The sequence below is a fragment of the Uloborus diversus genome, chromosome 1, assembly GCF_026930045.1.
Source record: "Uloborus diversus isolate 005 chromosome 1, Udiv.v.3.1, whole genome shotgun sequence".
NCBI lineage: Eukaryota > Metazoa > Arthropoda > Arachnida > Araneae > Uloboridae > Uloborus > Uloborus diversus.
The window spans coordinates 184,327,395-184,354,280 of NC_072731.1; the positions used below are offsets into that span (position 1 = coordinate 184,327,395).

General features: G+C 33.8%; 2 protein-coding genes across 2 annotated transcripts in view; both read right to left on the minus strand.

Annotated features, from left to right (window-relative positions):
• Nucleotides 1-314: 314 nt before the first annotated feature.
• On the minus strand, nt 315-15,209 carry LOC129217585 (uncharacterized). Its single transcript, XM_054851915.1, has 6 exons — nt 14,828-15,209; nt 12,091-12,184; nt 10,266-10,394; nt 7,435-7,618; nt 2,110-2,281; nt 315-433 (listed from the first exon to the last, which is right to left on the minus strand). The coding sequence occupies exons 1-6, from the start codon at nt 15,207-15,209 to the stop codon at nt 315-317; spliced, it is 1,080 nt and encodes a 359-aa protein (XP_054707890.1).
• Nucleotides 15,210-22,217: 7,008 nt separating this feature from the next.
• Nucleotides 22,218-26,886, minus strand: part of LOC129223687 (pantothenate kinase 3-like) — a 58,943-nt gene continuing 54,274 nt past the window's right edge. The window contains exons 8-9 of the mRNA XM_054858080.1: nt 25,791-25,916; nt 22,218-22,536 (exon numbers count right to left, since the gene is read on the minus strand). Of these exons, the coding sequence (XP_054714055.1) occupies nt 22,486-22,536; nt 25,791-25,916 (177 nt within the window). The 3' untranslated portion in view covers nt 22,218-22,485. The remainder of the gene's footprint in view (nt 22,537-25,790; nt 25,917-26,886) is intronic.

Genomic DNA, 26,886 nt, shown 5'->3' on the forward strand with positions numbered 1-26,886 from the left:
AAGTTTTGAGAAAAACATGTTTAAAGATCCTAGGTAGGTTTTCATTGATTTTTTTTTCTAAATCATGCTGTACAGCAAAACCTACCAGGGCTACTAGTACTATCTGGTGCCCAGAAACAGAGGAGAGGTTCACCTACCATTTGTACTGGTTATCTCCAAATTTTTAATTTTGCCACTTACATCCCTTTGCTTTTCACTGCCTCATGTATCCATGAAAAAGAAATCAAATATTTCTACAAACCTTTTTTGCTAAATTTCCCAGTGAGGGTAATGAAAATTATGATCCGTTACAAACATAAACAAACTCTTTTGAACTACACATTTTTCAAAATAAAATTGGATAGTTCTTTATTGATGACTTCTGAGTGTTTCCAAAAGACATAATGAGAACCATTTTCAAAGCAAAGTGATTTTAGAAATGGGAGTTCTTTCCCTAAAAGCAAAATCGAAGAATATTTTAATATTTTGAAAATATATTTATATAAAACAAAATCAAAAAAAGTTCTTATATATTCTTCTATAGTAAAAAATTCTACAGAACTAACACTCCATTTAAGAACATTTATTTCTACTAACAAAGGAAATTTTAAAACAGATCTGACAGTAGTGAAATGTTTTTCAGTGAATATCTTTACATGCATAAAATCCAAAAAACAATGTTCCAGTTTGATTTAACATGCAGAAAATGTCCAATGTAGCAATTGTAACAACTGAGGTTGGCAAGGTTTTGAACACAACAGTAAAAATCATGGCTTTTATTCTCCTGTCCAAAACTATACTTTAAGTGAGATTGTATTTTGTGAGCAAATATCAAAAACAGAATGAAATCTGTTAAAGTAATAAAAAAATATAACTATTTAAATTATCTAAAAACATAATTTAGTGAACGCAAACATTCAAATATGTATTTAAAACACATATAAAATTTCTATCTGATTCTAATCTAGTCAAAGTTTTAACTCTTCATTAATAATTTCAAATACTATGCACAAGTTTAAATATGTACACATTTTTAAAAAATCAAAATTAATTTCCTACATATATATGCAGAGGCATGTTTGTCTTAGTATATTACTAACATTTAAAAACACTTACAACCAAGCTAACTATTTTGCATAAAAATTTGCGAGTAAGTTTTGAATTTGTACATGTTAAGCATTACATTAAAAATTCTGAAACATTAAAAATTCTAAGATACACTATAGTTGTAAAATATTGCACTTTTTATCAAAAATGCTGATTGAAACTCCTGTTCCAATTCAAAAAAGCATGGCATTTTCTTATTAAAAGTATACAACTCATAAGATATAAGCAGTGCTGTAGCTGGAAAAAAAAAGTTGGGGGAATGCAATTTTTTATAGGGTACATGTCGTGACTGGCGGATTTTCATTAGTCTTAAAAGGGTCAGTGTATGTTACTTAGAAAGCTTTAATTTTAAAATAAGGAATTTAGTTGTGTTTTAAACATGGTTTAAAACCAATTTGCATTATGTCTATAACAACACACCAAACATTTCAGGGATTCCCCTAGCAAACTAAATCTCTAGGTATAAACAGTGATAGATTTTGATGAAAATTCACACAATATACTTTAAAAAAGGATGCAAGTCGGTAGCTATGAAAGTATAATTGACAAAGGACTGAACAAAACAAATAAATATATCAATTGACATACCAGGCTACTTCTACTAATTGGATTGTATTTGAGGCAGTGCTAACATAAAATCCATGGCTCAGTGAAGGCCTACATTAAATGATTCCCAAACAAGAAATAAATCATTTAGTTCCTCTCGCATGTCTCGTTCATCTTCAACTATTAAGTTCAAGTCTCAAATACTTGTGTCACAACTTACATTTTTGACAAATAGAAATATCAATTGACATACTAGCCTACATCTAATAATTGGGTTGCATTTGAGGCTGTGCTAACATAAAACTTTCGGGCTAGGGAAGACCAACATTAAAATATTCCCAAACGAGTTAAATCACTTAGTTTTTCTCACTTGTCATGTTGATCTTGAACTAGTCAGTGTACGTCTCAAATGCTTGTGTCACAACTTACATTTTCAACAACATAACAATAGATAAATATTAATCATAGAACTTTTACCTTCATGCTCTAATTGTGCCTCAGAGTTGAAATAATAAATATCTGACTTTTCAGCTCCTAGAACATGAGCTATATCATATGAAGCTTCTTTATTAATCAATGTGTCATTCTCACTGAAGGCAAAAAGTATTGGAAACTTTTGACATGATAGCTGCTGTAGTTTTTCTTTGGACTAAAAAAACAGATTTTATAATCAGTAGTATTACAAAACTTAATAACTGAAAATGATTACAAAGGTCTGCAAGTAAAAAACTGCACAGGTATCGATTTCTTTTTCTTTTTAAATTTTCAGCATGGTAAAAAAAAAAAGCTTAAAAAATTCCATCATTTCTACACTTAAGTTTTTGTATGTCAATGTGCAAAATAAAATATATTTATCTTGTTGTGAAACATACAATTAATTATTTTTAAAAAATCAATGTTAAGCATTTTCTCCTTCATCATGTCTACTTGAATATGTCAAATTTTAAGGAAAATATTCCTAATAAACAAGCGATTTGCACCCATGAGACCATGACTGGTGATTTTCTAGCTGTTTAACAGCAGAAAATTAAATGGCAGTATCTGTTTAAGAAGTGGCTCTCAAAACCTTTTCATTACTGAGGACACCTTGGTAACCTTCCAAATCCTATGCAGACCACATATGAGGTAGTGAGAAGCAAAGGGATGCAAGTGGCAAAATTAAAGATTTGGAGATAACCAAGGAGGATAGAAGAAAGGGGAGACGCCGAAAGCCGCAAACTTGCCGCGCGCACTTGTCGCCGCGGACAGAGGCGGGCAAGGGAAGGAGAAGGGGAAAAGTCTACTAAGAAAGCAATGGTATCCAATGTGAAGCACTACGGAAAATGTTCATAAAGAGAAAGAAATGGGTCACCATTTATAATTTTTGTTGTCAGAGTGTAAAATATGCTTAACTTATCACATACAACAATGTAAAAAACTATATATTTAAGGGGGGGGGGTTCTTTTTTTTTATTCGTTTTTGTTGCTAGTGAATGCATTTTTGGAATGTAGAGTAGTTTTATTCATTTCTCATCATTACCACTCGACTTCAGAACCTTAACTGCACTTAATTTATGAACACGTATGTCTAAAACAGTCTTTAGTTAGAATTAGGTGGAATCTTTAAATTGTGTATAAACACGTAACATATAAATTATACTTTAAAATGAGGATTCTTTTGATCTTAAATTTTGAACATTGTTTGAAAGAACTACAGAATGCACACAAAGTGCAGAAAATATTTTGATTATGCACAATAAATGTTAACATACTGAAAGTAAAACAAATGTATGACAAAAACTTTGATTTCTCAAAAAATACTCTTAAACTAGTCAAAAATTTAAATAATTTTCCAATTACATTTTCTTCGTCAAGAGCTCCCTTCACAAAGTTTTCCTTTAAAAAAATCTGCCTATCAGTTCACGATTTATATGTTGCTCAAGTCATTTGCATTAATGAGAAATTGTTACGATATATTTGCTTTTTATTTCTAGAATTTTAAGGTTTGACTTTTAGTTGTAATATATTTGAATATATTGAATCATTGTTTATTATAATATTAAGTAGCAAGTTTATAAAGTTTACCTGCATTCAAAAAATCTTGATTTGTAATTCACAATTAAAAGCCAAAGTTTAAAATTCCGAAAATAAAGCACAAATGTATTGCATAAACATCACACCACTGCAAATGGATTGACTATTGAGCAATATGCCTTTTTTGATAGGATTGGTTGCTCTGTCAGCAAAAGGTTATTTTTGCTAGAAAAAGTGGCAAAAACTAGAGAAAACCTACAAAAACTAAAAAATTGCCAATTATAAATAGTTACAAAACAACAATATAATTTTGCACGTAATTTAATTGAAACTTGAATCAAAGAATACAATTGAGACTTTACATTTAATCCTCATTTATCGCGGTGAATTTGTTCCAGACTTCACCGCGATAACTGAATTTCCGCGAAGTAGGATTCTGTATTTATAAACGGAATATTTTCCTAATTAGAGGGCATAAAACTTACTGATGAAAATTTAAATAGGTTTTCAACATAGTTAGAGCCCCCTAGACACGAAACAGCACCCTTATCCAACATTACATTTGTATTACTTAATATATTGCACAATATATGAGAAAACGAGATATATTAGACGGAATTGATATCACATTAATTATATATATATATATATATATATATATATATATATATATATATATATATATATATATATATATATATATATATATATATATATATATATATATATTGGGAAATAAATTACACACACACACATGCAGTTCTTACACACTACTACTAACCAGGGTTGCCAGACGTCCCGGATTTCAAGGGACAGTCCCGTATTTTGAAAAACTGTCCCGCGTCCCAGGGAACTTCCATACGGGACGGCTAAAATCTCGTGTTCTAGCTAATAACAATATTTAACAAAATGAGACGTTATTTTAAGGGAAAAATAAAAGAAAACAAAAAATTTGAAATAAAGAGCAATAAGAAAATCATGCGGCAGCAAACACAAAAACTATTTTGTTTTAATTTGGTTTTTGTTTTGGTGCCAGACTATGAGAAACCGAATGATTGCTTCCTCTTTGCTGATTGACTAATGTTGGGAATATATCGTCAATCGCCATGAAAACAATTTTTATACTTTGATCGGTGACATTTTGTAAGATTTAATGCTTTATTACGAAAACGATTAAATATTTCAGATTTATCATGAAAAGACGTTCTACATTGGAAAGCAACCCTTAAAAATACACCACATCCGGTAATTGCCCTCAACCTCAAAAATAATAACCCCCCCTTCCCTTCACTCCTAGAAGCCTGTCCCGTATTTACTGTTCTTAAATCTGGCAACCCTGTTACTAACCTATGAAAAAAGCTCAACTTCAACTTGTTCAAACATGAATTAATTTCCAGTTAGTGACCGTATGTGTCCCCTTTCTTCCTCTACATTTATCCTCATCAAAGGTATTACACATACAGCTTAAAGAGCTAATAGTACGTTGTTGAACACCATTAGAGATGACTTATCCCTTTGTAATAATACAATGATTTAGCTTTGCAGTTAGCGTTTAAGGTTAAATTGAGATAAACTTTCTTCGGCAATTTTAAACCTCCACTCCCTCAAACTAGTACAACTACAGTCCCTAAGAAGAGCTTACCTTACTTAAAAGACATAATTTGTCATTCTCTTGTAAGAAAAAGTTTGCATGAGAACATAAAAAAGGCTCATTGCTATAATTGAAAAAAAAAAAAAAAAAAAAAACAGAAAAAACCGTGATGTAGTGAAACCGCGAAAGTCGAAGCGCGAAGTAGTGTGGGACAACTGTACTAGGTTTTGTCATTAATATAAATTCATAATTAAAACAATTTAAAGTAATGTTAGGGGACATAGGTACTGTTTTAAAACTTGACTATCGTAATGCAATGTTTAAAAAAAAACAGTCCTGTTTTACAGAATTCAATTGAATTTAAACGTGCTTGAACTATTTCGTGAGTAATTTTCAATAACAAAAATATTATTTAGTATGAGTTATACATTTTTTCATATGTATGTTTCACACTTGATATAATTATAGTTTACTTCTCCCTTTTTTTAAACTCTCATGACATTGCGAAATTTGCACTACTTATCCGCCAAAAATTAACTAAAAGATAAGAATTTCTCATTTAATAGTTTGGAAAGTTTAATAGTTTAAACCAAAGTCAGTGAGTTATTTTATTATTATTTAACCTCTACTTTCTTTCGTTCTGCATTCAAAGTATTAGTTAGAAAAGCATTTTACTGAAACAGTACAATCTTAACATGTGGATTACTGTTTCACTGATGTAATTTAATAATTTTAGGCATAAAATGTTAAAATTATTAGAATACAGTTAATATTACTAAATATTAAACTAACAACATCCAGTCCCCATAAATAAGGCATCTAGTTTTGCCACTTTGGCGAATATGGGCAAAAATATTTTTGCTAGAACAGTTTTTGCCCTTTTTTTTTCTAACTTAGGCAAAACTGTGCCAAACTTAATTTAAAAAAATGTTTATCTCAATGTTTATTATTAAAAGAATTAGACTTATAAAAAGTTTATTACGTTATTTCGCAACAGGTTGTATTGGAGATTCAAAATGATTGCTTTTGCTATTAAATGCAAAATTTTGCAATTTATAAATAAATATAATTAATAATAATATTGATAGCAAAAATAATTTCTGTAGTTCTACAATTCTGAACACAACACACCAACAGAAGGATGCACCAATCCACCTCCAGTTTTGAAGGAAATTAAAGACTTAAAACACAGGAATCAGTGGTAATAACAGCATCAGCACATAACAAGCACTTTAGAGTCCGCAACAGCTTTCTGGAAACAAACCCAGTAATATAATACACTATGTGCTCAGCAAATTTAGTCAAAGATCCAGGATCAAAGATGTAATCATGATAAGAAATTATGAATAGAAAATATTCACCATTAAACACAGCATTACACTACCATTTCTGAGCAAACACCACTGTTAAAGCCCTTTAAAGCCGAATGTTCTTGGTAGACTTTTCGTCACACCAGTTAAAACCGGTTATGGTTTTGGCTACACGTTTCCCTGCATTGGGCGTCTCCCCTTCCTTCTATCCTCCCTGGAGATAACCAGTACAAATGGTAGGTGAACCTCTCCTCTGTCTTGGGCAAGAGATTATACTAGTAGCCCTAGTACGTGCTGCTGTACAGCATTATTTAGAAAAACATTTCAATGAAAGCCAACCTAGGATGATATTTTTAAATGCGTTTTACTTGAAACTTGAAAATGTCTACTTGCATCCTTTTGTTTTTCATAAAAATTCTTACTAGTAGGTGAAATGAGATGAATCCAAAAGAGCATGTGCACTAATTTTTGCAGCAGATCCAAGATTAATTTTCTTTCGCTGTTAGCAGACCACATGAAAATTGCTCATGGACCACAGGTTGAAAATCCCTCATTGTTTTAGGGTATTTTGCATTTACAACTTAAAATCTATATATTCTAAGGTTTAGGATATTTTTGTTACATTCATGTGCAGCACGAGTATTTTAGTTTGCATTTCAAAAGCTGGTTCTTGATATTTTTTATAATAAAGAATTCTACATTTTGCATAATTAAAAGACAAGAACTAGTTTTTTTTTTAATTTTTTTAAAAATAATATTTTAAAGCTATAAAACAATTCACATATTAAAATTAATTATTCTGTTACATGAGTACATGTTTTCTACAGTTCAAATAGCATTATATTTCAAATATAGTGCACCTGCAATCATCAAATAAGAAATACTTACACTTGTAATATTTCCATTTGTCATAACTGTAAGTGACAACAAAGGATCCAAGCAGTGTTCCACTCTAACTGGCAATTTAACAAATTTCAAGAAAAAGGGACCAAATGTCTCCATAAGTTTGAATATAATGTAATTTTCACTGCCATTTACTATATATTCCAATTCCTTCAAATATTTGGTAGCCCTAAAAATAACAGATGTTTCAGATAACAAACAAATATTTATGCAGAAAAAAGTGGAGTGCTTTACGAAAGAAAAAAAAAGCAGCAGTAATGTTTTTTTACAGTGGAATCCATTTATTTGGACCAGCCGCTTATTCGGACGAAATCTTATAGAACCAAAACAAATCCTACTACACAAGCCTAATATTATTTGCTTATTGAGACAAAAAATCTGTACAATTGAACCAAGGAACATGAGAACAAATTGGAAAAAAATTTTAAATTGCCGACTTACGAGCTTCAAGTGTGTTAATGCACTTAATAGTTAGTACAATAAAAATTAATTATGGTTCTTTGTAACTTTCAATTAAATTCAGAAATATTTGCAGGAAACAAAATAGTTAACGAAACTCTCATTACATGGCGGCTCTGTTCCAGCAGATATCAAAATTTCAGTAAAGTTTCAAATTTTTTCAGTTCAGTTAGCACATTCAACAATATATAAATGATTTCAAAACAAAAAATGTTTACTTGTAAAATACCTAATTTACACTTCACTGAAATTTTTAATGACCGATTAGTACTTTTTATCACTTATTTTCTTACTTATTTCTTTCACATTTCTAGTTACTTCTGGTTGTTTCATTGAATCGATACTGACTGGAAAGAATAACAATAACAGTATCAGTCTGAACATGTTGTTGAAGGATTGTAAACATATTATTCGCTTTATTTAAATTTATTTTTTAATGAAACAATTTCATAAACAGCAATTTTTCTTCTTTGTATGCTACCATAGATATGGGGCTCACAATAATCATGAGGACATTTAAATGTTTTGTTTATAGCATGTTTGGTCAAGCTTTACTTGTCCTGTTCACTTAATCAGACCAGCCGGTTATTAGGACCAAAATGGTCCAGTCTCAATGTGGTCCTATTAACTGGAATGAACTGTATTACAAACAATTTTTTTTTATTCTCCTGCTTTGTGATGGAAAAAATAATTTCTTTTATTTACTACAATATATAAATATTCAGTTTATAATTAAAAATTATTATAGGCGATCTTGTCTGTATTTTAATTATAAAAACACAATATCTAATCATAACGTAAGTTGTCGAAATTCAAACTAAGTTCTATTTAAAAGTTGTACTACTGCAACTTTGCAAATCCCTTGAATCCTTCAGTCATGACGGGAAGATATTGTACTGTTATTTTACTAACCTTATAAATGCTATACTCATCATAGATTGGCTTTTTTTTTTTTTTTTAAAGATCAAAACATAACACTTCTTTTTCGTTACTTTGTTTGAAATAAATCAAAGTCATTCGAAATAAAGATATACCTTTGAGCAGAAAAGCAAAGGAAATATCTGTACATCAGAGCCAGACTAGCAAAAGTCTAAATATTGTGATTTTCAATTTATATTAGTACATTGTATGTAGAAGCCATATGAGCATAATTCTAAAATAATAATAATCCTTTGCAATTATTTATCAGAAAAAAAAGAGTGCAAGTCCCATCTTTTGTATGGACCAGGGAAACATTTTCCCTTTCTCCTGTAAAGTAGTGATTATGTGACTTAGGTTAGTGTGGCCCTTAGGAACAAATATTACAATATTGAATTGCACAAATTTGCAGATAACTGCATACACATGTTTGGGGCTTACAAGCAGTGAGGTAGCCAAGGAGAGGGTTAATAAGGTCTGGACCTTCTACAAAAGATTTAAATTGAAAATGTAAATTTTTTCTAATATAATTTTCCTATTCATGTAAGATGAAAAAGAAATTGAAATTTGAGCATAAATATATGTAGGTAATATATTTCCTACTGATTGTACAATATCAGAAAATTCAAATGTGGAAATATACATTTTTCTTTTCAGTTTTACATAAAAAATGTATATTATTATTATTCCGCAAGAAATTGATGTTAGGGCAAAATACAGCAATAGTGTACTTAATGTAATGAAGCAACTTCAATAATAAAGCATGGTTTGATTCCTTTTGCTTTGGATTTGGGATGGTGGGAGAAAAACATTTTAAAACTGGAACTATTAGTTTGTTGGAGGATTATAAGACAAATTGGATTTCAAGATATTCGGGTTAGGTGTCCTCTTTCTCTTTCTATATAGTAAATTCTCGATTATCTGCTAGGTTGGCATGGTAGTCGTGGATAAACCAACTTCACGGAGAATCTGCAAAATATGTAAAAAATAACACATACACAGTAGCTTAAACGCTAGCGCAATAGCTCAGTTAATCATTATGATTTTTCTTTCAAGTAGGAAAGATCAAAGATCAACTGCCCACGAATAAAATCGGGAGTTTACTGTAATTTTTACTGTATATATAGGCCTCCCCTCCAAAATTAAATCTTGGCTATGCCACTGGTTACAAGGCTTACCCTTTTCAATGCAAGAGAGTTGAATTTATGGATGAAAAGACATCTGACAAATTACTTTTCCTTATGCAAAGTCGTGAGTTTATTTAAAGGAAAGAGATATCAAAATGAGTAATATTGTATAGAAATATTGATGATAAATTTTTAAGTAAAAATAGTTAAAGCAATACCATAACCTTTTTTTAAAATTCAAGAACAACAATAAAGTAAAAATGATCAATAGGAAAAAAAATCAGCACAGAATACTCATCCTTATCAGCATACCTCATCTTTTCAGGACTGAAAGATCCAGGATTCAATAATGCAAGGGATTTGATATTGATGCCCCTATCTTTCAAACAAAGCAGTAGACCTGGATATATTGCACTGCTGTGGCAAACTAAAGTATTCACTCTGCAAATGTGGGGGGAAAATGGATATTAGAGAAAAATACATACAAAGTGCATACATTTTAAAGTTATGGAATTAGTTCTTAAATTTGCAATTTTTACATTTGAAAATTAAAAATAAGTGACATGTCTTAATTTTTAAAGTTTCTATTTTGCTGACGAAACATGTTACCAATAAAAAGTTACAAAAAAAAAAAGAGTTTTACACATAAGGGGAAAAAACACAATTAATTTCATAAAACGTTGAAATGATTTAGTGTTAAATCCTATTGACGATCTTTTGTTAAAATGTTAAATGATCCTAATGTTAAAATGATCTATTAATAATTTATAATGATTATAAATTATTAACATCATGTGAAGAATTTTGTATTTTATTTCAGAAAGAAAAACTTTTTGTCACTTTTATTCCATTTGTCCATTTATTATTACTATTTTTCTGTATTTTATTGATGGGTTGGGAGAAGGATCCATGTGTTCTAAAAACAAAACAAAAAAAGTTAGAGTGCTAAGCATCTAAGGAGTTTTTAGTGAGTTGTTGTATGGAATTCACAAGTCTGAAATGCAAAACATTTTTAAGCTTCATCATTCGCCAGCGATGCTTATAATCACTACAGTTTTTTCATGTAAAGGGATGCATTTGTGTCTTGCAATTCCAAATCATCAGAAATAAACATATGCGTTTGATAACATTGTACTTTCAAATTTTAATCATACGTGGTTGACACATTTGAGACTTCTCATACCGTTTTTAACTTTAATTTGTATTTAATTTGAATAGTTCTTGTACATAATTCAAAGTTTCTCAACCTGGTTCTCTTCTTTCCCATTTTGGAGTTGCAATGTTGGTAAAAAGTTTAATTTTTGAGATGTTGTTCACACAATTTTAACATAACTGTTAATTGATCACATGCAGCGCCTTAAATTTTCTCTGTTGTATCTTTATTTTTCTTTCGTGAAAAGCATGATATTCTTTGAGAAAGATATATTTTTAACATGTGTTAAAATGTTACGAACTTTGTTCATGTAAAAAGGGGCTGAAAATCCGTTTAGAGGATGTCGAAAAAGAACTCCAACTCAAATTCTCTCTGCGGCACCGTTTCATAAAAACATATTTCTTTAAAAAGAATATCATAACAAAAAGGAAATATGTAAACAAGATGAAAAATAAATGATAAAAGCTGGGTGTATGGTGAAGAAGCTGCTTAGCCACTGCCACTTCATTCTCATTTCAACCATCTGCACATTGCAGCAAAATATTGTTGCTCTGAACTTTGAACTTAATGGTTTTTTTTGAGCTAATGGGGGTACCACGGTACCCCTGGTGACCCCTGTGTGCACGCACCTGTGTATGTGTATTTGCCTGTTTGTTCAAGTTAAATGCATGGAATAAAGCATAAGTTAAAAAAAATATAAGAAAATATTAAAAGTTTTCTTCCAATTAAGTGTGTATTTGCATGCTTGTTCAATTACCCTAATGCTTGGTGTGACAAGGCAATTTCCAAGCCAACACCCGAGCAAAAACATTTCCTTTTGTCTGTCCCTAGGATGCCTAATCCTCTCTTGGGTTGGAGTTTTTTACTCCTGCCCCCGGCTGCTTTCCACTTTTTTGACCCTAATAACATCCCCTAATAACATCTTGAAAACAAAAGAGACACAACTTAAATCAAAATGAAAAATAAAAATTCTATACTTCTTACTGCTTTATATCAATAGCTTTCAAAAAATCAGAAATGTATTCTGCTTTTTCTTCATCTGAATGGCGGAAAATTCCAGGCCTATAAGTGCGAAAATCTAAATAAAACAAAATGACATTTTTTTAACACAAGTAACTTAATTTCTTTCATAAAAAGTATACAAAAATGTTTCAAAAAGGTAATAAGCCTGAGCAGCTGTAAAAATTATTCAGGATTTACAAAAATTTATAAATTGTAAGGCGACAGAGGCACAGATTACTTCTCTACATAGCCACCATTCTTATCACAGCATTTGTTTGAGCGCAGGGCCGGATTTAGGGAGAGCAGGCTGGGCTACTGCCCCGGGGCCTCCACAACAAAGGCGCCCCCCACAATAAAAATTTTTTACAAAATATCCTAACTTTCACGGGTCAGCAAATTTTATGTTTTTTCTCCCAGACATTTTTTTTCTTTCTTTTTTTTTTTTTTTTTGGCATTTCTACAAAGAATGCTTGCACAAAAATAATGTTATTATCAATATATCAGAAAGCCCTGATTGCAAGTATCCATTTAGTATCAATTTTTTATTTGATTGAGCATTTCAATGGCAATATATTTTTTTTATTCATTTAATTTGTAATTTGTACCTATAAGTTAAAGAGATGATGTATTGTAAATATCATATGAAAATAACCTTAAAAGTACGTAACTTTTAAAATGAAATATATGTTTAGATATAAATGAGAAACAGTAATTTTAAGTCTATAAATTATAATAATAATAATATAAAAAATAAATAGCAGTAACTTCAGGATGTATTTACTATTAAAGTGCTGATCAAAAATATCGGATATATACATATATATATATATATATATATATATATAAATATTCGGATATATATCAAAGTATCGGATATTTTTGAAAATATGATGATCTTTTCGAACCCTGATTAGGGGTCTCCACTCCTTCATTGCCCCAGGGCCTCCACACTTCCCAATTTTGCCCTGTTTGAGCGACACACCAAACCATCGAAACCGGCATGGAAGAAATCACCGTCAAGAATGGTAAACAACAAGAAGACAGCTAGCTGAATCACAGAGTTGATTCTGAAATGCTAACATTCCAAATGTTTCTTAAAAGGTTCAAAGAGATAGAAATCACTAGGTACAAGATCAGGAATGGGTCCATTACCTCCGAACAAAACCCTAATCACACTTCTTGTTTTCATGGCGGACCATGCTTTCATCTTAAAACTGACATTTTGTCCTATCAGTGAACACCTAGCTAATAATATCGGCACCATTTAAAAGCTCTGATCTTCTTCGTTACGTGCAGCATTATTTTTATTCATGATAAGAATTTGCACAAAAGTCAGAGCTTTTTACCCTACTTTTTGAAACATCTACATAAACAATTATGTAAATTAGCAAAGTTGGCTTTGACATCATTTTAAATCTAAGCTTGAAAATTATTCAAACCAGGTTTATACCCTTACCAGCAAAACAAAAAAAATTCTTTCCTTTTTACTTTCTTCTATATGTAATACATAGAAAAAGGTATTGGTTTCGCGCAAATTTTCAAATTTTGACAGATTTGAACAGATCTGCTGCTCTACAGCAAAAACTACCGCATGAAATCGAACGAAATTTGGTACACATATGTGCCCCTATGTGAACTTGTGCCTATTGGTTTTTGGCGCGAATTCCTCCAAGGAGGGTGGACCAATGGGACGTTTTTTTGAGTTGCGCATGCTTGCTATTCCTCAGGAAGTAACTGGCAGAATCAAACAAAATTTGGTCCATGTATTGCCATTAACAGGAACAGGTGCTGATTCAATTTTGGTGTCAATAACTCAAACGAGGGTTGAGCGTATAGAACGTTTTTTGTCGTCAATTGTGATGTTTAAAATAACTTTCAATTTTGTTCTTTGCTTTGTTTTTGCGATAATTCAGAAATTGGGACAGTCCTCAAGTTTTTTGTGTGCGCAATAGCGCAATTTTATTTTTTCTGGGAATATTGCTTTTTCCTCAAGCATGGGGAGGGGTCAGAATTCAAAAGAAATATATAGAAGAAAGTTTCGTGGTGGCCACAGCATACTAGTTAATGTTTGCTTTACAAGACTATTTCATGTAAATAATTTTGCTTCTCATTTATAATTAGATTCATTTCAATGTAGCAAATATGCACTGGTTGAAACAAAAAGCAAAATATTTAAGAAAAATACAAAATAAAAAATATGTTTAACAACAGTTTATTTCATAGTCACACTAAAGAAGAAATCAAAATTGTGTTTAACTTCAAATTTGCTGTGGAAAAAATACAAAACACACTTGAATCAATTATTTTTAGAAAACGGCCTTGCTGAAATAATCGATTTACTTTTAGCAGTAACTACTGCACCAGAAAAAAAAAATACTTATCAAAGGAGGGGGGGAAAAACCATTACATTTGCATTTAGATACATTCATGACGGTATATAAAAAAAGAAAAGTGCTCAAAGTAAAAGCACTTATTTTCAAAGCATTAATTTTCAGAAGCACATCTTACTCCCGAAAATTTAAGCCATAGGAAATATTTTTTTGCAGTAAATTTTTTCAACATTTCTCTACGGTCAGATAAAATTGGTAAAACTTTTAGTTTCAGAAATCAGCAATATCTTTATTTTTGGAAAAATAAGTGCCTTTACAGTAGGGAATACATAGGGGAAATGCTAGTTGGTGGAGTGTTTTTATTGGTTGCATGGGATAAAAGTACTTACCTGGAAAAGAGGGAGCTACAACTCTTATTCCTTGCTGATATAGGTGAGACGTTAGAAGTGTAAAATCTTTCCATGATCCGGGTGCACCATGTAAAGCTACAGTCAACGGCAATGATGAATGATTTGATTTGCTGTGAGTGTCGATGTAAGGAACATTGAAAGTCAAATCACTACTAGGAACAGTTTTGAACTTGCCTTCATTTTTCCACTTTTTATATAACTGGCCACAAGATTTTATTTGCACAAACTTTTCCTTAAATTGGAAATCAAGATTTTGATTTTCAGTATGTTCACATCGTGCAGATGATAGTATTGATCGTTGAAGATAATTCGATTTTCGAGCCTTGTCGGAATCGGATAGCATACGTAAAACCCGCTTCATAGTTGAGAATATAAAAACATGAAATAAATAATATTAAAAAGAGAAATTAAATATTTACACGGAAATTTCGGTCGATAAGACTTCCTGTTACATACGCAGAAGCATTGCATGAATGCGCAGCAGTAGGGAAAAACAGGAAAACTCTAAATTTTAATTTACCGTTCAAACATAAAATTATGCAACACTGTTACATTGCTTCAATCAACATTCTCAGAAAGAATTAGAGTAAAGAACCAGCTTTCACGTTTCTGGATTTCAAAGATTTCGTATAAACTTAAATAAATATTTCAGGAATTTTTGCGGTTGTATTTTCTTTCTTATAAAATTGAAAGAAATATAAAATCACTCAATTTTTATTGTTTATACATGTGACATAAATGATGCAATCTCATCGCAGTTTTTCAAAGTTGTAAACAAACAATACATTACCTTATATTAGATTTCTAGGCATTGACGTTCAGGAGAGTTCTTGAATCAAGTCTTTTCTCTTCAGTACACCTGAGTTAACCGGTAACTATTCGAACAATAACTGTACGATGGGCCGTGGTAGCCCGATCGGTAGAGTGTCGGATTCGGAGCCAGAGGGTCCTCAGTTCGAACGTCGATGGTCGAAGATCCACCGTCGTCATTAAAGGGGACTGGGCGACGTTAAATATTCTCGTGGTCTCAATGTCCTCCAAGTGAAACGATACCTCTGGGGTGCTAGCACCAGGTAGCTATTAGCTCCTGGACTAGTTCTAAATTCTTATTAACTGTACGATCCGGTGATGGTGCTGCCATCTATAGGTATACAAAAAATAATGGAGGCAAGGAACTTAGTATGCAGTCCTCGATATAGATACAGTTGTAGTCAGTTGTGACTCAGAATCGAAATCGGAAAACTGTACGATCCGGTGATGGTGCTGCTACATATCGGTATAAAAAAAGTAATGGAGGCAAGGCACTTAGTATGCAGTCATCGACATAAATAAAGTTGTAGTCAGTTGTGACTCGGAATCGGAAAGTAGACTTCCAAAAATAACAATGCAAAACTACCAACTCGGGCCGTGGTAGCCCGATCGGTAGAGTGTCGGATTCGGGGCCGGAGGGTCCTGAGTTCGACCCTCGATGGTCGAAGATCCACCGTCGTCATTAAAGGGGACTGGGCGACGTTAAATAAGCTCGTGGTCTCAATGTCCTCCAAATGAAACGATACCTCTGGGGGTGCTAGCATCAGGTATCTATTAGCTCCTGGTTTAGTTCTAAATTCTCATTAACTGTTCGATCCGGTGATGGTGCTGGCATCTATTGGTATAAAAAAATTAATGGAGGCAAGGCACTTAGTATGCAGTCCTCGACATAAATAAAGTTGTAGTCAGTTGTGACTCGGAATTGGAAAGTAGACTTCCAAAAATAACAATGCAAAACTACCAACTCGAGCCGTGGTAGCCCGATCGGTAGAGTGTCGGATTCGGGGCCGGAGGGTCCTGAGTTCGACCCTCGATGGTCGAAGATCCACCGTCGTCATTAAAGGGGACTGGGCGACGTTAAATAAGCTCGTGGTCTCAATGTCCTCCAAGTGAAACGATACCTCTGGGGGTGCTAGCACCAGGTAGCTATTAGCTCCTGGTCTAGTTCTAAATTCTCATTAACTGTTCGATCCGGTGATGGTGCTGCCATCTATCGGTATAAAAAAGTAATGGAAGCAAGGCATTTAGTATGCAGTCCTCGACATAAATACAGTTGTAGTCAGTTGTGACTCGGAATCGAAACTACCAACTCCCCCCTAAACAAAAATGTTAATACTTTGAAACATCAATCTGTAAATTTATCTCCAAAAATGCATTTTTGTGCACGGTGTGTGTTTAGAAAACTTTTATTCGTTTTGTTTTGTTTACGCGAAGGCGAACACAGTGAAAATTAATCGGTTTCATCTTTATAGTGGTAATTAATTTTATTAAAATAAACTAATAGATTCATCACATCTCACCTAATATTATGGTTGTGAAAATATTATTTCTGTAGTATGTCAACATCGCTAAAAATTCGGAAGGGTACCAAGTGACCCTAAGTTCTGAGATCTCAGCACTCTAAACCTTAAGGGGCCCCGGATATCCCGAGAACGTCCAGAGGTAAAAGTATTTTTTATGAAGTGTTACCCGCCGCAGGTGGCGAACGGGGTTTGGCGAGTGAAGTTAGCAGGGTGTGAACTACCTGGTTTAAATTAAAATTCAAAATAGAATTTTATGACTCAAATTTCTACTCATATTTCTGTGTCAAATGCATCTATCTCTCTGCTTAAAAATCATTATTGCGCAACTCTCTAATGTAGCTGCGAACTCAGGGACGTCCATCTCCCCAAGAGCAATGGCGCATCCTCCCTAGAAAGAAAAAAACTCCTGAAAACAGCACCCCTACACCGCCCTAAAAATTTCAATGCCGAAGTCTGCGCCATGCCCCCCCCCCCTTTCCAGGCGATTCTTTTCAGAAAGACAAAATATGTCAATGTCATTGCAGCGATAATGAGCGAATGAAGAAGGTAGAATGTAGAATCCATGTCAATTTCATTTTTTATCTCCCAAAAGAGTTACGGCTCTCAATGCCTACATTACTGAAAAACTAAAGCGTCCATGCGAAACGAGATAGGTAGCGAGGCATGATAAGGTGTTTCAATTCATTGCAAATTTACCACTTATAGTTGAAGTTCTGGACGTAATTAGTGAATGGACTGATGAGAGTTTCAGCAGGAAAAGCATGGATACTGTCAGGAGCCCTGTGTGATCCTGAGTTAATAGTTGATCTGCTCTGCCTTTCAGACTTTTGCGACGTTTTATCTTGCACTCTTCCTTTATGTGGAATATTGCAAAAAGAGTGTCCTGGTCTGTCAAAAGCTGGACAACTTGTGAAAGATTTAATTCAGGAACTCGAATTGAGACGTTCAGAATCAGAAAATCGTTTTGAGAAGATTTTTTGCGATATCGGTAAAATAGCCAAAACACTTAACATGCTGGACCCGATCAACAATGGTGCAAAATAGATTGGTCGGACTTGCTATGTTGCATATTCATCAGGACATACCTTGACCCCAATAGCGTGCTTAATCGTTTTTCAAAATTAAAAAATCATCGCCAATGTCTTTAATTATTTTTTCTTGCCCTTTAAACTTGTATGATCACTTTTAAAACATTATTTAGTATACAGGGTGGTCCGTTTTAACCTGCAAGACGTTTATTTTCGCAACCGTTAGTCCTAGACATATACTTCCAATTGCAAAAATGTTCAAAATAAGATGTAGTGTTAGGATATTGAAACTTCGAAGTGAAAATTAAAATGTGTCAAAAATACAAAATGTAACTTTTTATACGGGCCCAAGGTCCCCTAACTTATATGTAGGGAAATAATCTCATTGGAAAAAAAATTCCAACGCAAAAAGTTTGAAAGTAGTACAACCAATATTCATCGAGACATGAAACGCAGCATTTTGTGACTTAAACCATTTTTCACTCGCCGTCAATAACATCTTTTGGGGGAAAATATAGTGGTTAACAAGTGTTTAAAATTACATGTGTGCATCATAGAGTGATTTTTCAAATTATTGGAGGTTTTGTATTGTGTTTTTGCGTATCACGGCATAACATTTGCATTTTCTTTTAAATAGCAATGAAAAATATAATTACCTTGTTTTACTTACTTTAACGACCTGTCATTCTTCTGAAAGAGCGATAAGTTCCAATCTCATCTTCTGTATGGTCTCTTAAAACTTTAAACTGGAATATCTCCTTGAGTTTTAGTCGCACAAATGTCAAGTTTTTTGTGTTAGTAATACTTTTCAATCTAGATTACTTCTCTAAAAATTAGTTGGGGGATCTAGGGCCCATATAAAAAGTTAGATTTCGTATTTTTGACTCATTTTTGTTTTTGCTTTAAACTTTCAATATCTTAACTCTGCATCTGATTTTGAACATTTTTGCAATTTGAATATACATCTAGGACTAATGGTTGAGAAAATAAAGGTCTTGCAGGTTAAAACGGAACACCCTGTATATAAACGAGGAAAAATATCTGTTTTTCAGTAATCTTTTTTGAATAAGTCTTTTTGAACACAAGTTAAAGCAATGTTTTGTATTTCTTTGTTGTAGAGTTTGTCATTATATTTAATAGCGTCTGCAATCAATATTTTCTTTCAGCACTTGAAAATGCAACAACAAATAAACGGTTTTTAAAATTATTATCTTGGAATAGTAACTTGTAAAATGTGTGATGCATATAATTGTTTCGCAAAAAGCGCAACGAAGCAGAGGATGAATAGAAAAACTCAATTTTTTTGTTTATTTCTTTATTTGATGAATCATTTCATATGCCCCCCCCCCCCCGCAATAAATATAATTTCTAAGAAAGTTCCCCTCCCAAATCCATAGTCTGGAATCGCGCCTAGTCAACGGTGGTGCTCGCCACCGTCGTTCAGTCCAAAAATCAAAGGACGTCATTCAACGGTCAAGTAAAACCAATAAGCAATTCAAAATTGCTCAAAAAAAAAAAATAATAATAATAATAATTTGAATTCTGAAATTTTGAATTCAAATTATGTTTTTCGCAATCACGAGCTACGGCAGGACCCTACTCATTGGGGGTTATTGTTTCTAGAAACAGCTCCTGTCCCCCCCCCAAGCCTACCCCTCCTCCTGGGCGGTTACGTGTGTACAGTTGTGTGTATGTGTGTGTGTGCAGGCGTGTGTGTATGTGTAGGCGCGCGAGCGTGCATGTGTAGGCTTGTGTGTGTGTGCGTAGACCTGTGTATGCACGTGGGCGTGTGTAAAGGCTTGTGTGTATGAGCGTGTGTGTGTGTATGAGCACGCGTGTGTGTAGGACATGGATGCCATCGACAAGGAGAAACGGATTCCAGGAGGCAGTGTTCGGAGCTGCGCCTGCAGAGGCCGGTGGTGCTGGTGTCCCTGGTCCAAGCTGAAAAAGGAACCAAACGCCAAGGATGGTGAAATGAAAGCAATAAGCAATCGTGATTGCTCAAAAAAAAAAAAAAAAAAAAAAAAAAAAAAAAGAATTTTGACACCTAGGATTTAAATTATGTTTTTCACAATCAAGAGTGTTTGTGTGTATGTAGGCGCGTGTGTTTGTGTCTGCGTGCAGGCATGAGTGGGTGGGTATGTGTGTATGGGTTTGTGTGTGTGTAGGTGTGTATGTATGTATGTATGTGTGTGCGTGTGTAGGATATGGATGCAACCTGGAGACAGTTTTCGCTAGATACTAGTATCATCGTGAGGCCGGTCGACGGTGGTGCTGCAGAGGGAGGCGGGGGGGGGGAATAAAATCATAGGACATCAAAACAGTCAAGTGAGAACAATAAGCAATCGTGATTGCTCAAAAAAAAAAAGGGTTCTTCAATTATTTAAGAAATTTGGTTAGTAAATTTAAGACTTCAACCTTTCTTTCTGCTTCCTTGCGATTAGGGTACCCAGCACCTCCACAAATACTTTGTGGGTTTCTCGAACACCGCAGCACCCCTGAAGTAAGTGCTCCTTGGTCAGATCACTCGACTAGGGAAGCTCTATGTACTTGAGTGTTCAGGATACCCATGATGACATAAGAGAGCGTCAAAATTGTAGCTAGTTTTGTCATTTAAATGGTCAATGAACATTTCTCCCTTCCCTTTATTTTCTTGGTGCTCTAAGAATGCGCTTATTTAGCTTGTGGCTTAATTCACCACATTGTGGCAATGCTATGGTGATGTTTCGTGGCGGCGGAGATTTTCTCTACTATAACGAACCTCGGAGCCCAATCTCTTCGGTTTGAGTGTGTGTGTAGGGATGGTAGGGGAGTTCTACTAAGCAAAAAATATTTTTGAGGAGTTTTTGGATTTATATATAAATATCTATCAGGGTGGTATTTAAGGGGCCTGTTTTTAGGGCTCAAACCCACTCCGAAAAGTTTCAATTTTATTCCAAATATTGTTTTTCATTTACTTTTTTTTGTTAAAAAATAAAGTTATTATTTTTGAAGAATTGCATATCCTGTGCTTTTTTCTGAAAAATTTATTTTTTCGTTTTTATCTCGAACGAATTTCTTACGAAACAGTACCTAACGCTAACAAAAACATAAAATTTTTTGACCTTGAAAGTATCAAACTCTTAATAGCTATAGCATATTTTAAAGCTGTCAAAAATATTAATTTAAGAGGGGCGTGCATTCGAATGCACTTGCATGAGTAACAAATCTATTCTTTTAAGTTAGAAAAAGACATCGAATATTTAGCTGGGCTAATGTAGTGCACCCATATTTTTCTTAATTCAATTAATACGTCATCTTTAACATTTGCTCATGCTGATGGCCTAAAAGCGGCACTCCTCATTAAAATAAACTATTGTAACAAAAGTTATTAGAATTTTATTGATCATATAGATTTCACGAGAAATTTTTGGTAAAACCTTTCCTCATGGGTGAAAAATAAAAAATCCATTTTATAAGCAGCTTTGGAGCAGGTCAAATTGCATTTGGGAGCAGGTCTAAATAAGATTTTTAAGCATTAACATTTAAGCCTTCGTAGAGCACTCGTCTTCTCTTTCTACTGTTGCTGCATTCATCCTCATATAAATAATAGCCGATGATAGAGTAACCCGCGTGTTTCAAGAATGAAACTCGCGCCACGGCATGATAATTTGATTAACACGGCAGAGAAATGCTTTATTTTGACAGGGCTGAACTGGATCCAGTAACTTTTCTGTTTTGCTGGTAAGACTCACTTTAAGAGAATAAAGAAACATAAAAAAGGTCACTAATGAACGCTATCTACTGGAGTTAACGGTTAATCCACTGGTGCTAGGGTTAAACTTTCAACTATAAAAATGTCACCAAACAGGCAATTACTTCGCTCAAATGTAAAAGCAATTTTCACCCGTCATACCTTGGTGGGAAGCATTTTTCTTTTTTGAATACCGAAAGGTTTCAATTAGTGAAAGCAAGAACACATGCCACGGACATCGGCGTGGCACTGTTAGTAAATAATGACAATCAACATTAAAATGATAATCTATTTTATTATGCATTACAAAAAATATCATAATCCAAATAGGTTCACGCATAGAACATGCTCGTCGTGAACTTAGTCTGGTATGAACGGGTTTTTCAGGCGTCAAATTGGTCCCAGTACAAGTGTATTAACAACTTGAGCTTTGATGATATGAAGAATTTCATGCCTCTAACGTGTTAGGTTAACGATGTTATTACTCACTGAGAGATGTATAACAGCTGTACAGGATTTAGCGAAAAGCATTCTCCGTGATTTTTATGGACTTCTCATTAACTCCTGCAAGCAACCGACTGCTCCAAAATATCCCTAAAAGGAAAAAGTGCAGTTAAAACACGTAGTTTTTTTAAAAAATAATAACACTTAAAACATTTAGAAGCAGGATTAATTATCAAAGGACTAAAGTTTAAATGAGGTAACTGATGAAGGTTGTTTTTTCTGGTGACAATGCAAAATTAACTTCACCAATAAACAGTACTGACAATCATCGTCCACGTAATAATGATCCGTGCGCCACATAGTGGTGACCCGGCGACGCAACAGATGGCGCCACGTTAACGCAGCATTAGGCCCCAGTCGCAACGACAGCTGCAGCGTAACGGCACAACTACAGCCAGAACGCCGGACTTCTCAGCGCCTCTCATCTCTACATAGTATAAAATGAAGTCTCCAAAAAGCGTCTGTTTGTTTGAACTCGCAAAACTCCAGAACTACCCGGCCGATTTTGCTGAAATTTTCACAGGAACAATCCTTTAAGTCCTGAGAAGGTTTGCAGACCAGTTCGAAAACAATTCGATGAATAGTTCTTTTTTTATTCCAATTTAGGCCCAATTTTCACATATATTCCCGAATATGGGGGTGAAAAATTACTTTCACATATTAATATACATTTCGTTCGAAAGGGTAGAATTTTCCGCGTTCTATGATATTTGTTTCAATGCTCTAACTTTATTACAGCGGGAGTTATTTGCGGTTTTAGCTCGAATTTTTTTAGGCTTAGCTGAAATTTAGGTACTACTTTCTTCATTAAATAAATCAATAAAAAGTGAAGAAGTTGTCCCACAGCTTTCTTTTTGACGCCATTGGAAAAAGCGACCTTTTTTACTCCAGAATTAACTCGACCTATGGTCGAAAAACTAACCTTTTATCTCGAAAGGAAAAAAAGTTACAAGCCTTTTTAAATCAAGTTTCAGAAATCTCGATTTCATTCAAATTGTGAACCATTTTCTTTCGCATTTTAATTCCTTAAACTTATTTTATTTTGTGTTTCCATGGTTACGCATTTTAAATCCATCTTTCTGGATTTAATTTCTTAAAAGTATTTTAATATCTGTCGTCATTGTTTAGAAAGGAAATCATGATGTTTTTTTTTTTACTTATTTTTTACGCCTGATTGTTGAATATACGTCACTTGACACAATTTTTATTTTCAAGGTGGACCGGGCAAAGCCGGGCAACGCAGCTAGTCAGTGAATAAATTGAATAGCTCTTTCGCTTCCCTGCTCCATCACTTAGTTGGGGGGAGTAATATGGCGTACATTAGAGAGCTCATAACCTAACTTTGCTCCCAAACCTTGAGGTCCTTTTGATTCAGTGGTTAAAGCACTGGGTTAGCATTGCAAAGGACCGTGGTTCAAATCTCGACCCGGACAATCCTCCACATCGTCCACGTAATTATGATATGTACTCCACAATTCTACTACGCAAGATAAGGATACAATGACGAGGTTAGCATCACAAAAGGTCCGTGGTTCAAATTCCGACCCGGACAATCCTCCACATCGTCCACGAAATTATGATATGTACTCCACACTTCTACTACGCAAGATAAGGATACGATGACTAGGTTAGCATCGCAAAAGGTCCGTGGTTCAAATTCCGACCCAGACAATCCTCCGCATCGTCCACGTAATTATGATATGTACTCCACACTTCTACTACGCAAGATAAGGATACGATGACTAGGTTAGCATCGCAAAAGGTCCGTGGTTCAAATTCCGACCCAGACAATCCTCCACATCGTCCACGTAATTATGATATGTACTCCACACTTCTACTACGCAAGATAAGGATACGATGACTAGGTTAGCATCGCAAAAGGTCCGTAGTTCAAATTCCGACCCGGACAATCCTCCACATCGTCCACGAAATTATGATATGTACTCCACACTTCTACTACGCAAGATAAGGAAACGATGACTAGGATAGCATCGCAAAAGGTCCGTGGTTCAAATTCCGGCCTGGACAATCCTCCACATCGTCCACGTAATTATGATATGTACGTCACACGTCTACTATGCAAGATAAAGATACAACGACAGTAAATTATAAATGTTTAAGCTCTCGGATATTCTTCAATATTAATCTTCTTCTTGGCCAACATCGAACCTTGACTGTTGAGTGATACCATTAGTTGATACACTGACCAGTATAGATGGGCCTCCCTGAAAACGTTGTCCAGGAATTTTTGCTTTGATCCAGATATTCTTCAATAGTGGTCAGGTTCACATATTGTTAACATCAAAATATGTATGTAATGAGTTGAGTAGTTATTTTATTACTGCTTGGTATGAGCTTAATGTATCATAACCTAGTGAATACAATGGGTTTAGGTAATTTTCTCGTGTTTAAATGAAGTTGTAGATTGTAATTTAATGAGCTATTGTTCGACCAACCACCGACTCGATGGAAAGATGAACATCCGATTTATAGATAGAAACGGAAGCATCTATTACTTTGAAGGGTTTGTCAAATTCGAAGCAGTCTATCGAAACGACATTTTTGTTGGTAAGCAGTAAAGTTGTATTCTGAAAGACTGTCTTAGAGGTATTAAATATTTCTAAATTTGTCTGAAGCGAACAAAACTCAAAATGCGTTAATGAAGAAATTAATTGTTATGTTTGTAAAATGGAAAAAGTAATGTGCATCGGCGCTAATAAAAGTCATTAAAAATGATTGACCAGTTTCCTGGATTAATCGCTACCTTCGTCAGTCCCCAGAGCAGAATAAAATTGCTTTATTCTTTAAAATTCTGAGACAGCATTATAAAGTTCGCTTTTTAATCGCATTTATAAATGTAATGAAAATATGTAAATACTGCTGTAGTAAAAATTGTAGCAGTTACTAATACTAGGCCGTGGGAAAATATAGTAACGTTTGATAAAGGTGCATTACATAGTAATTTGTAATTTAAAATGTAGCAATACTACATCATTTATGTATGGATAAGTATGCATATATATCTTAATCTTCTCTTCAGTTTCTTTTTTCCCCTCGCCTTTAACTGCCGTGTACACTTCTCCCGGTTAATGTGATAACCTAATAATTTCTTTTCTTTCATACCAAACATAAATGAACTCGTCGAAGGTCAAGCATAAAATTACCAGAGCCGCACTATTAAGTTTATTGTTTAAGCAACCATCCTATCTATGTATATTTCTACATTGAAAGAGCTGTACAAATATAGGAAGTATTGAGTGAAGTACTGCGGGAGGATATAATTTCCCAACACTCTAACGAACACAATTATAAGGGGAAGAAAATATATATTTCAATAACTATACCTCATGTTCCAAAAAGAGTGCTTTAAGGGAACCTCTAGACCAGAACTCCATAGCATACGCCAGTAGCTTCATGGAAATGGTGTTGACTCGAAGAAAATTACCTACGAACACAACTCTTTGAATGCCCTGAAAGAATTGCAATGGACATAGCTTAAACTTCTTTGGAGAGAAAAAAATTATTAATAATTCGTCGACAAGGAATGTTTTTTATTTCACATCGATGATGCTAGCTTTGACACTAGTAAATACTACTCATAAGCCGAATTTTAAAAGAAATTAAAAAAATGACCATCTGATTTTTTGAACTCTTCAAGTAAGAATATGATTTTTAGTCCTTGATATTTTCTTTAGAGAAATTTATGTAAAGTAAATCTGATTCCTGGGTTTTATAAGAACTTTGTTTTTGAACGTTTTTTTTTAAAGCGTTAAACAAGCTGAATTAAAAGCTACAGCTCGTTTTGTTGTTCAATGTAATCATAAGCACCAGCCACTTGTCAAAGTTCCAAGGAACACTTTTAAAACAGATTGCTTAGTTCGTCATCTCAGAAAAAAAAAGCTTCATTAACTTGCAGAAAAAATGTTCTTAAATTGAAGAGTATGCTATAACCTTGCCACTATATTTTGTTGAAACAACACCACCGATTAGCATTTCATCAAAACGAGAAATATCGTAAATGTTTCATTTAAACGGAAAGGGACAACATCTCTTTGAAAATTTCAAATTTCGGTTTAAACGGAAAGGAGCAATCTCTGAAAAATTCTTAACAGTAGAGTGGCAGTCGTATACAGCGCCTCTCTGTGGCTGGTGCCTGTGATCAGTGGTGAATTTACTATGTCGCAATTGTGCAAAGAGGCCAGCATGTTCATAGGAGCCCAAAATACACATAATAAATATTTTGCATTAATTTTCTGTAATAAGCAAAGGGGCCCCAAAAAGTAATTTGTAACAGGCCCCCAAACTAGTAAATCCGCCACTGCTTATAATAACTTATGCAGACGCCTAATTTTCTCCAAACATAATTAGCAGGGAGGGGGGGGGGAGTCGTTTTCAAGTGGAAAAAAAAAGTTAAGCTTCGATGGGGAAAACACTAGCAGG

What these genes read in the sequence shown, in the direction of transcription:
- LOC129217585 (XM_054851915.1), bottom strand. Translation starts at nt 15,209, where the DNA reads ATGAAGCGGGTTTTACGTATGCTATCCGATTCCGACAAGGCTCGAAAA. An exon ending in TGTAGCTCCCTCTTTTCCAG is followed by an intron (nt 12,185 to 14,827) that starts GTAAGTACTTTT and finishes TGTTTTATTTAG; the next exon opens with ATTTTCGCACTTATAGGCCT. An exon ending in CAAATGGAAATATTACAAGT is followed by an intron (nt 2,282 to 7,434) that starts GTAAGTATTTCT and finishes CTGTTTTTTTAG; the next exon opens with TCCAAAGAAAAACTACAGCA.